Raw genomic sequence first — 12,013 nt, 5'->3', positions numbered from 1 at the left:
CATTTTTTTTCATAAAATGAAGACATTTCAAAACCTCAACTAGGAGTATGACTATTCCACGAGGTTAATGTCACCCAACTCTTTTGCACCAAATTTGTGTGAATTGTACATCAAATCACATAATGGCATGAAGAAAATGTCCTCGTTGTAACAGTTACATACAGGATAATAACCATGATTCTCAAATGTTGGTCTGTTATCTGCGAAGAACTAGAGTCAAAGTTTACACAAGATAAATGGAAAATTCCAGGGTTTTTTTGCCCAAGAAAAGGGGGTCGAATTTTACTCGAATAGATGCGGTATTGCAACAGCTGTTTAACTTGCACAAGGTGCAGGAACTGCATGAAATGCATCAAAAGCTATTGAAGGAAATGAGACCATAAATTGCAGAGACTCTGACCATAACTGTTAGTCTTCCTTAGACCCAGAGAGCTGCCAGAGGACTCTGGAGTAAACCCAGCAATTACAGATCAGGTAGTTTAACTTTGAGGAAACGTCCAGAAACGATAAATCAGGATAGAATTAAAAGTTACTCTGTTACATGGACGTGTGTAAATTAAGGGGAGCCAGCATGATTTCTGAAGGGAAAACTGTTCACGTTGCTTGCTGGAGTTTTTTAAAGTGGTAACACACGGTTGATGAGGGTGATGTTGTCAATGTGGTGTACATGGGGTTCTCAAGTGTTTGTTGCTAACATGAGTAAAGTTAGAGCTCATGGAATAGAAGGGAAAGTAGTAACTTGGATATAAAAGATTGATAGGAAATAATTGATAGTTAATGAATATTTTGGGGCTGAAAGGGAGGTTTTTGCTTTTCCTGATGAGCATTAATGATCAAGGCCTTTGTGTACAGGGAGCAGGTGCAAAAATTGCACATGATACAAAACTTGAAAATGTAAACTGATGACAATGTAGAACCACAAAGTCATTGAGTTAGTAGAGTGGGTCAATAGATGGCAGATGAAGTTCAACAAGGAGAATTCGCGAGGTGATTTTTCTTTTAGAACATGGAGACACAGTATAATATAAAGGGTAGTACTCTGCACATTGTGTGGTAACAGGACTGGATGTAGAAGTTCATTCAGAATAGCAGGACAGGGAGAGGGAGCAGTTAATGGAGCATAAAGTATAAGAGCAAGGAGATGATGCTGAACATGTAGATGGCACCAGTTGTCTCAACGGGAGTATTGTTCCAGTTCTCTGCTCCCTACTTCAGGAAACAAGTTATGTGAATGTTATGTGCAAGAAACAAGAGGTTTCAGGATGTTTCCCTTTGAAAGGAGAAGGCTAAGAGTTTGAATATTATTTTTCAAAATAGAGTATGGACAAAGTAGATGGGGAGAAACAGTTCCCACTGTTAAATGGATTAAGAATGAGAGGGCACAGATTTAACATAAATTGCAATAGAAGCAACTAGGATGTGAAACTGTTTCTCACAACAAGCAAGGGTCTGAAATATATTGGTTGCAAGTGTGATGCAGCTAGCTTTAATTCAGCTATTCAAGAGAGTATTGGTTGATTATTTGATTAGAATCAATGTTTAGTGTTACAGGGAGACTTAAGATTATTAAAGGATTGGACACTCTGGAGGCAGGAAACATGTTTCCGCTGCTGGGTGAGTGCCGAACCAGAGGACACAGCTTAAAAATACGGGGTAGCCCATTTAGGACAGAGATGAGGAGAAACGTCTTCACCCAGAGAGTGGTGCTGTGTGGAATGCTTTGCCCCAGAGGGCAGTGGAGGCCCAGTCTCTGGATTCATTTAAGAAAGAGTTGGATAGAGCTCTCAAGGATTGTGGAATCAAGGGTTATGGAGACAAGGCAGGAACAGAATACTGATTAAGGATGATCAGCCATGATCATATTGAATGGTGGCACAGGCTCGAAGGGCAGAATGGCCTACCCCTGCACCTAATTGTCTGTTGTCTTAAGTGGTGATGCTCATTTGGAGAGCTGTTGTAGACATGATAGGTTGAATTATCACCTCTTCACTAGCTATTCTGAGATTCTGGCCCCGTAACTGATTGCTAATTGACAGACATTCTGATTTTAAGATGTGATGAATTGGCTGAATTGCTGTTTACTGGTTGCTACATATGACAGAGTGCACAAACTCAGGTTGTGATTAAAAGGGCTGTGCTGTATGGGATTGAATATCATTCTCAACGTGGAGGTGGTCTTGTTGCCTTGAAGCTGTTTAGTGCATTCGTTTGAAAGTGGAATTTGAAAATGAGGACTGGAAGTTTGCTGCATTCAGACAGTCATACATGTTGTGTTTGCTTTACAGACGGCAAAAACAAATCAAAAGACAGCAGCAGCAGCAGCAGCTCTGGATCTGTGAAAGGGCAGATGGTGAGCAAGCCCAGCAGCATATCTGGAATAGCACAGTGTTGGCATGGAATCGTACAGCAACAGGCAAGTGCAGGGATAAGGAATTTCCTCGGCTTGGTGGAATTCTGACTTTCAGATCATGCAGTTTCATGTTTTAATGTGCTGCTTTTCATCTGCCTGGCCTCGGGTGCCCTTCCTCCTTTTAATTCACTGCCAATTCCGACTTGCTTTTTTACTGTCCGTGTTTGGGAGACGAGGAGGCCAAACCTGCTGTAGCTGTTGATCTCCTTCTACCTGCGCGTGTCCTTCTACAGTGAACTGTGGTCCTGATGGGTGACTGAAGAGGGAGTGAGTGGAAAAGAAGCAAGTGGGAATGGAGTTGAGTGTGAAGAGACGGCATGAGTGGAAGTATATGGTTGGGTGTGGCTGAGAGGCTTTGGAAGGGGTGAGAAGGTAGTTGTGTGTGGGGTTGGGGCAGATTGATTACATTGTGGACTGGATTGAATACTTTGTCATACATGTCATTTGAGTATATGAAATAATAACCTGTTACAAACTACTTAAAACACAGCTTTTCATGTTTGTGTTGAAGTGATATACAAACTTTAATAGTGGCACCCTGCTATGTGTTACTGTGCTGAGGTAACTCAGGAAACTTTACTTCTGTTATAAACTAAAACTTAAGAATGCAAGGTAGTGACATTATGGTATGTTATGATCCTTGCTTCCTAGTCAATACATAGACTCTGGTCTCCTGCTTCTGATTGGGTCAGCAGGCTCTTTAGACATCAGTTTCACATTTGGTGTATACTGTGGTTACTGAAAGCTGCTGTTTGTTAACATTTTTTCACACCACAACCCAGGGCATGATGGGATGATGTAATTTAATTAATTGACATTGAGGCAGTATTCCTTTCTAATTGGTTTAAGATTGGATCAGTCTCCATTTGGTTCTGCTTCTTGTCATCTGAATTATTCTGAAGTGCCGTGAGTATTTGGATACAACAGATCTGTCAACAGCAATGAGATAATGAGAGTGTTAGTTATTGGAGGATTGTTGGTGAATCACCAGGGGAACTGTGCTGTTTGAACAAAGGGCCTGTACTTGTTACTATCCACCCAAAGTCCTGGAGTAGATGTAGCTTAAGTTTCATATTTTCTTAGCAGGATATTTCTGATACTGAATTGCAGTGCTTGCCCAGATCATATGCAGAATCCTACCATGGGGCATTATTCATGAGGACAGTCATCCCTTTTACTCCATGTTAACATTGAATATTGGAATCGTAATGTGCAAGCAGTTTGATCACTTTAGCGTTACTGTACCCCACCTCACTGAGGACAGGATGAACATGTTGGTTGATTATTTGTGTATTGAAAAGTAAGATTTGAAACACTTAACCAATAACATACGGAATGGTTCATTTCATGGAGTGTTGCTGAAATTTGTAATATTAGTGGAAGAGTTAACACTTGAGTTCTCAGTTGCAGAAATTTACTTAGTTTTACTCATTGACCCCATGCCTAAAGTATTTAGCTTAGACATTGAGCCTCAGATGCAGTCATTTTAAAACATTGCAAAAATAATGTAAAGTAAAAAATGAGGTCTGCAGATGCTGGAGATCACAGCTGAAAATGTGTTGCTGGTTAAAGCACAGCAGGTTAGGCAGCATCTCAGGAATAGGGAATTCGACATTTCGAGCATAAGCCCTTCATCTGTAAAACTGACCATGTTAGAGTTATCATTTGTTCTGACTGTACTTTCAGGTCAAACGATTCCTGGATGGAGCATGGAATTCTCCTGATTTTGTCAAACATTACAGGGACATGTACCTAAAGTTGAAGAATGCCATGGAGGAACTGTTTGGCCAGCAAACGGCCTTTGTATTAGCACTGCGCAAGGGCTTCTCAGCAGCTCTGCTTCAGCTATCCCACCTCACTGCCATGCATGTAAGTGAAAATATGACCAGCTGACCTGACTGAATAACTCCAACTACAGTCTGCCCATCTTATATTACCTGAGGCCATGTGATATTCAAACTCTGGGTACAAGCAGAATCAAAGAAAGTAAGAAATAGCAGTAGGAGCAATTTCCCCCTCTAGATCCTGGTCTGTTCTCAAAAATCATAAAAATTAACTCCACTTTCCAGCAAACTCTTGATTCTCTTTGTCAATCAAATTCTGTCTAATTTGGTAGTGAATCTATTCAATGACCCAGGCTCCAATGCTCTTTTGGGCAGAGAATCCACAGACACAATAAATTCCTCCTCCTTTTCCCTTGTTTTGAAACCATGCCCCCTATGTTCCATTCTATAAGGGCTTCCTCTCAGCATTATCCCCTCAGAATCTTGTTACTTCTCATTCTTGTAATGTCCAATGTACGTAGGCACAACTAGCTGAACCTTTCTGCATAAGACAACCTGTTCACCTCATGAATCACAGTGAACCTTTCTTAAACGAATTCAATGGCAAATGTGTCTTTAAGTAAGACAAAAAGAAAACTATCAACAGCATGAGTTGATTCACCAACACTCTGTGCAGTTGTAGTAAACTTTCAAAACAGTTGTATTCCATTCTTGCAGTAAAAGCTAACATTGCATTTGCTTTCCTCATCAGACTGTTTCAGCTTGCGAACATTTTACATTTCATCGATGAGGATACCCAAGTTCCTCTGCACCACAACATTAAGTTATCTCTCCCCATTTAAATAAAATATTATGTTTCTACTTCTATTAAAGGATAGTCACATTGCTGATGGTATACTTCGTCTGTCTGATTTTAATCTATTCATTTAACCTGTCTCTAGCCCTTTGCACTTCTTGTATCCTCCTCCCTACTTGCTTTTCCGTCTCTCTTTTTATTGTCCGCAAATTTGACTGCAGTACGCTTGGTCCCTTTATTTAGCTCATTAATACAGTTTGTAAATATTTGAGGCTTCATCCTTGTGCCAATAGTCTTATGGATTTAACTACAGCAAATGGACTGCCGTGTTTCAAGAAGGCAGCTCACCTCCACCTTCTCAACGACAGTTAAATTTGGATAATTAATGTCTCACCAGTGATGCCCATATGCTGTAAATGAATAAATACAGCCTTCCGTTGGTGCTATCCTGAAAATAACTCTTTAATTTTTAGATTGTTTCCTGTTTGTGAAACAATTTCTGTACTGGCCAATGCTGTAACCACAAAGTCATTAACTTTTTCCTTTTCTACAATTTTTTATACGGCATCTTAAACTACCCCACCAATGGCATTTTTCTTTTCTATTTCATGAATACCTCCCCCCCCCGCCCCCCCCCCCCCCCCGAATCCTACAACTTTGAGACAATTATTTCTCACCCTGATACTTTCCTCATCCCCTGTTAAAAGAGCTGTCCCGCTCCTTTACTATTTTTCTGTCTTTTCCAAATATGTTCCATTCACTTCCCAAGTCTGTCTTCCATCCATAAGGCTCGAGACAAGAGTGTTATGGGATACTCCCCACTCTCCCAGATGACTGCAGGAACACTGAAGAAGCTCAACAGCATTCAGGACTTGATTGGCACCCTATTTCTCTTACACCAATCGTGAAACAGACTCAGTCCTCGCATCTTTCTTACCCTGCTCCAATTTTCTCATGTGCAAAGTTACTACTTTCCTGGTTCTGCTTTTATAATTTAGTCCTTTTATGCTCAAGCATTCTAAGAAGAACCTTTCTTTGTCCAAGCTATATCGTTGGTATTCATTGGATCCCAAGAACAGGATCATTCCCTTCCACTCAATGTTGTACTCCACACAAGGAGATGCCTCGAACCATACAACCATAGGAAATAGAAACAGAAGTAGATGGTTCAGCCCCTTCAATCCGGTCGTGGCTGGTCCGGCATCCCTTATTCCACTTTCCTACCCTTTCCCTTTCACCCTTCCTTCCCCTCCTGATGAAGAATCCAGCTATTTAACCTGAAATATACACAAGGACTCTGCCTTTACAGCTCTCTTTGGCAAGAACTCCCAAAGACACTCAACTCTGAGAAGACAATTCCTCCTCATCTCTGCCTTAAATTGATGTCCCTTTGTTCTGAGACAGTGCCTTCTGGTCCTAGACACACTCATGAAGGGACACATCCTCTCAGTGTTTACCCTGTCAAGCCCCTTAAGCATCCTTTATTTTTGAGTGAGATTAGCTCTTATTCTTCTGAACTCTAATGGGTACCGTCCCGACCTGCTTAGCCTTTGCACAAGAGACAATTCCTCTATTCCAGGGATCATCCAAGTGAACTTTCTCTGAACTGCCTCCAATGAAATTTTATCTTTCTTTCAGCTAGGGGACTAAAGCAGCTCTCAGACTTGCAGATGTGCTCTCGCCAACACCTTACACACTTGAAGTAAGACTTCCCTACTCTAAATCAGCAACCCCCTTGAAATAAGGGCCAATATTCCATTAACTTTCTTGATTACCTGCTACTCTTGTATGCCAACCTTCTGTGTTTTATGCGCACAGGTTCCTGTGTGTTGCAGCTTTCCAGCAGTTTTACTCCATTCTCTTGTTCTCCCTTTCAAAATGACCAACTTTGCATTTTCCCACATGATACACCTTTTGCCAACTTCTTGGCCAATTAAATAACTTATCAGTTCCTCAGTCTCCCTGACTACATGGTATCCTACTGAAGTATTCACATTCTCCCCTTGTGTTGTCAGGATTGGTGTGGTCAGTCCTACCAACAGCTGCTGACCAGTTTAAAAAATGAAAGGTTTGATTTATTCATTTGTTCCCACATAGAATGTCTTTGAGTTATTTGGATGCAGTGTCAGATGTGGAAAGCTGATTGGAGGGTTTAAAACATGGAGCTTTTGCAAAGCTGGCTGTGGGCTTTGGAGATTGGGTGTCTGGATGACATGTTCAAAAACTCTGAAGAGAAGATGGATTTTGGAGATGGGGGATTATTTCCTAAGAACTAAGGGGTCAAGGTTTGATTATTGAGAGTGCAATGTCCATCGAGTCTGAAGACAAAGACCATCAATCATGTCACCAAACACAGGCACTAGGAGGGGATGTTGGATTATCAGCAGTTCAGTGGTGGTAGATCTTAGCAAGAGTATTGGAGATTTTTAGAGGGAGGTTGACTGAATGGGCTAGTGGGATGGAGGAAACTGATCAGATTGTCTCAAACTTGGTGGCGAAAGTGTCCTTACACATGTTGAAGTTGAGGGTGGTGGAAGAGAGGTATTGACAGGGTAATATGCAGTTGTGAAAAGTAGACAGGTTTGTTGCTGGGGTGTGAGAGGGGGTGTGATGTTGGGTTGGTTGTCTATACATTTCAAAATGATCCTGCAGTAAGGCCTGAATGCAGATGGACGCAGTGAAGAAACGTGGTCTAATTTGAAATACAGGAATTACTGAATTGTGATTACTGGAGATGGGTGGTCAGTGGTGGAAGAAAATAATGCCTTTGTACAGCCATGTTACAAGTAGAAATTCTAATTTATAATTCCAATCTAAATATAGTTACGAATTTCTAATTTGTAGAAGAAAATGTTTCTAGAGATGGTGGTAGTTTGCAAGGTGACCGACCTTGATGGTTGATCAGCCTTTTGGAGGAAGGAATTGATGGCACTTTTCAAAGAGGCGGAGAGCGACAACATTACATAAGGAAAGGGGTCCATCCCCAATGTTAGATATTTGGCCAAGAGATTAGTTGATTGAGAATTCATTGTTAAATTGTTCATCGTACAAACCACCCGAAGGAGCAGCACTCCGAAAGCTAGTACTTCCAAATAAACCTGATTGATTATAACTTGGTGTTGGGTGAATTTTAACTTTGTCCACCTCAGTCCAACACTGGTGCCTCTTCATTATTGAGAATTGTGGTCAGGACAGTGTGCCAGACAGAAGGTGGTCTGGAAGAGAACATTAGGAAAAATGACGATGAAGATAAGAAGGGCACATGAGTGTGTTTTGTTGTTGAAAACCTTGTCATAATGGAATGAGTTAAATATACCCCTGTCCTTCAGGTCAGTGAACGGTTTGCTCAGTACATTGATCAACGTATCCAAGAAAGCGAAATGAGCACAAGTAAAGTGGAAACACTAAACCAACTGCAGCAGTTCCTGGAGCCGATGCTGTTCCTCTCTGGACTTGAGCTCGCTAACATGTTTGAACATTTCTACAGGTAAGAGAATGTTTACATAAATGGTGATAAAGAGGAAGGTAATATCTTAGCTATTGGTTCAAGTTCCTAATGGTTTGATAAGTCCTGATTTCCAAGCTCCGTTTGTAATCCCCGAGAGAAATCAGCCACAAGCAGCAATACCGAGGCGACAACCAATTTTCTATTAAGTAGCAATGAAGAACAATGGTTATCTCCAAAATGAGAGCACAGCCACTTTCTATGACGTTTAGCAGGGTTGCTGTTACTATTGAGAGGAAATTATGCTAATCCAGAAGTGTAGGCTAATATCCTGGAGAAAGTCAGAAGATGCACGACACCGGGTTATACTTCAACAGGAGGAGACTTCACTTGATGAAGGAGCAGCGCTTTAAAAGCCTGTGATTTCATAGATCTTTTGAACATAACTTGGTGTCTGTGACTTCTGGCTTTGTCCATCCCAGTCCAACACTGGCACTTCCACATCCATGTCCTGGAGAGATGGCTTCAAATCCTACGAAAGCAGCTGGTGGAATTTGAAATCAGTTAATAAAGTCTGGAATATAAAACTATAATCAACTGTATTTTTAAACTACATTTTGGTTTACTGATACGATTTAAGGAAGGAAATCTGCCATCCCTAGGTGGTCAGTTCTTCATGTGACTTGAGACATAGCAATGTCATTGATTCTTAACAAACCAGTTGGTTGAAAAAAAATTAAGGAATGGCAGCAAATGCTGGCATAGTCAGAACTGCCCACCTCCCATGAATCAGTAATGCCCCCAAAGTGCACCCCCCCCCCCCACACACACACACACACACACACACACACACACACACAAATTAAAAACACACAAAACATCCCGGGGGTCATGATTGATTAGAAGCTCATCTGGAGCATTGTCTTGAAGGCAGTGATTGCCAGAGTAAATTTGAGCTTAAATATTTTGTCTCAGTATGAATCAGAAGTGTTATGGAATACTTTTCAGTGATTAGATGAGTGTAGCTCCATTAATACTGAAGATGCAGTACCCCCTCCCTACCTCATTGTTGTAAGACCATACCAAGTAGCAACAGGAGTAAGACATTTGGCCCTCATCAACCTACTCCACCATTCAATAGAATTATGGCTTCACGAAAGCAGCTCATCATCACTTTACTTCTCTCTAGTTGTAATCAGCAGCACGTTATGAATGGAAATATCTTGAAATAAACTTTTTGTTGCTGTTTTCTCTGAACTCTTCCTTGTTGGCAGATACTATCTGGCGGATCGCCTTTTGGGCCAGGGTAAAGTGTGGTTAGAGCGAGCTGTGATCGATCACATTGGGACCTGTTTCCCCAGCAGATACCCTCAACAGATGCTGAAGAATCTAACTGCGTCAGATGAGCTGCAACAGGAATTCCACCTTTACAGGTTGCAACAACTTGACAAGAAACTGGAGGATGTGGATGACGAAGTGAGTAGATGATGTCCACTTACATTAGCACAAAGGCAGGATGGAGTTGCAGCACCTTTAGTCCCTTCACATAAATCTGTGGGAGTTCAATCTACTCCTTGGTCTTGTGAATTTTTTTAATGGAAAACTGTGAACTGAGAGACTTCAGTTACTTGAAAACTTTCAACAGTTTGAGCCTTTTCCTATACAAAGTAGCAGATTCAGCCTTTCTTGAATTATGAATTAGCTGGAATAGTTCAGTTGTGGAGCATCCTTAATCAAGATAATTACTGATAAATCCAACAGAGATCTGAAATGTCTGAACTCTGCTTCTGGTGAAGAAATTCACACACTAAACTAAGTTTCAGGCAAACGGTTCTAGCCTTGGATGACCTGTATGGAGTTTGCATGTTCTTCCCATGTCTGCATGGGGTTTCCTCCCAGAATCCAAAGTTCTCCAAACTGATGGTGGCGAAGAAAAAGTTGTTTTTTATGCAGAAGACAGGTTGGGGGAGGGCAAAAGGTGTAAATGATGGGTGTGAATAGAGCCCAAAGAGAGAGAACAACAGTTAGACAAAGGAGTGGAAAATGGTCAGCCTCAGAGAGAGGAGAGATACAAAAGGGTGCGGGCGGGGGGCAATTTTTTCACACAGCGGATAGTGAGCCTCTGGAATTGATTGCCAGAGGTAGTGGTGAAAGTGAATATAATTTTGTCATTTTAAGCAACATTTATACAGGCATATGGATACCATAGGTGTAGAGGCATATGGCCCAAATGCAAACAAATGGGTCTAGTTGTGCAAACTGGGAGGCATCAACAGCTTGGGCCGAAGGGTCTGTTTCCATGCTGAAGATCTCTATGCCTCTGTGTAACTCAGGTAGATGGACCAAGCTAAATGTTTTGGGGTTGAGGTGGCGTGGATGTTATGTTTGGATGTGGGTGGCATGCTTTTTGGAGGGTCAGTGCTGACTTGAGGGACCAAATGATCTCTCTGCACACTTGTAGGGATTCTGTGATTCATAAAGATTTGATGTTTTCACAAGGAAGCTAGATTCGTAGTTCTCAGAGTTTTTTGGTTGTGAGACTTCGTTAAAATGGTTTAGTAATCACAAACTTGACCCAGATTACAATACTCAAGTGATGCACGTAAAGGATATCTTAATTTTGAAAACAACAGGTATTTACTTCCAGATGTAGTGTTTTCTATGCAGTTCATGGCTACTGCCCTCCTGCATGAGACAGCCAACTGTTACAACACAGCGTTGAACCCCTCTGTGTTAATTAAACCCAACACCCAGAAAAGCTCACCTCGCCTCGTAATCTGTTAAAATACGATTGACAGAGAACTCTCAAATTTCGCTATTTGAACAAAATATCTATTTTTTAAACTCTAAAAATGAACATGAACAACTGGTCACAATTCTAAGCCCTCCTTTCTCTTAACGCCTTATTATCTGCCTCCATATCTGTAAGTATATGCTGTTCTAATAAGGTACTTACTAAAATTACATCAACTTAATTTCAAAACCACATGACTGCTGTTGTCATCTGTGTCTTTCTTCTTCCGGCTGCTGATCTCCCTGGGTTTTTGTCTGTCTTTTTACTGCGCGTATGTTTCATATGAAAAGGTACCTTTGATAGAGAGTGTTCCCTAATTTCTTGGAGAGCAGGATGTTAGCTCTCCAGATATTTCTCTCTCAATGGCAGTTGCTCCCCGACCAGTGTTCAAAATGCCCACATTATATACCCCCCAACATCAGATTGTCTCATTGGTTTGATACTGGCCAAACAATAAATTCAAACTTCATTGGGCGTTAGTGTCCTGGGACATAATTTAAACTGGTTAAATTCGAATTGTTGTCAAAACAGCACCCAAATCTCAGGTACCCATTTCACAGTCATATGTTACATATTTTCCATTTTCCAGTACAATCTGGGACTGCCATCTAGTCATGTACACAGGTTCTTGTAATCTCTCGGTTCAGAATAGTATTCAGTCTCTCTTAAAGGTACAGTACAGGCCTTCAACTTCATAACACAGTCCATTAGTGGCTGCATTTCACTCCTAGCTCCCATGGGCATGAGAAAGAAATAGAAAGAATGCTTTCAGGCTGAGATGATG

The 12,013-nt window shown here is 41.2% G+C and overlaps 1 protein-coding gene across 2 annotated transcripts in view; it reads left to right on the top strand.

Moving 5' to 3' along the window:
* The window catches only part of LOC132830459 (cullin-9), a 193,471-nt gene that overhangs the window by 120,820 nt on the left and 60,638 nt on the right, over positions 1 to 12,013 (top strand). For both annotated transcript variants that reach the window (XM_060848204.1, XM_060848195.1), the window contains exons 21-24: positions 2,286 to 2,413; positions 4,097 to 4,279; positions 8,320 to 8,477; positions 9,710 to 9,911. In XM_060848204.1, the coding sequence (XP_060704187.1) occupies positions 2,286 to 2,413; positions 4,097 to 4,279; positions 8,320 to 8,477; positions 9,710 to 9,911 (671 nt within the window). The remainder of the gene's footprint in view (positions 1 to 2,285; positions 2,414 to 4,096; positions 4,280 to 8,319; positions 8,478 to 9,709; positions 9,912 to 12,013) is intronic.

This window comes from Hemiscyllium ocellatum, chromosome 3 (assembly GCF_020745735.1).
Source record: "Hemiscyllium ocellatum isolate sHemOce1 chromosome 3, sHemOce1.pat.X.cur, whole genome shotgun sequence".
Lineage (NCBI taxonomy): Eukaryota > Metazoa > Chordata > Chondrichthyes > Orectolobiformes > Hemiscylliidae > Hemiscyllium > Hemiscyllium ocellatum.
This window is presented reverse-complemented; position numbering and strand designations above follow the sequence as displayed.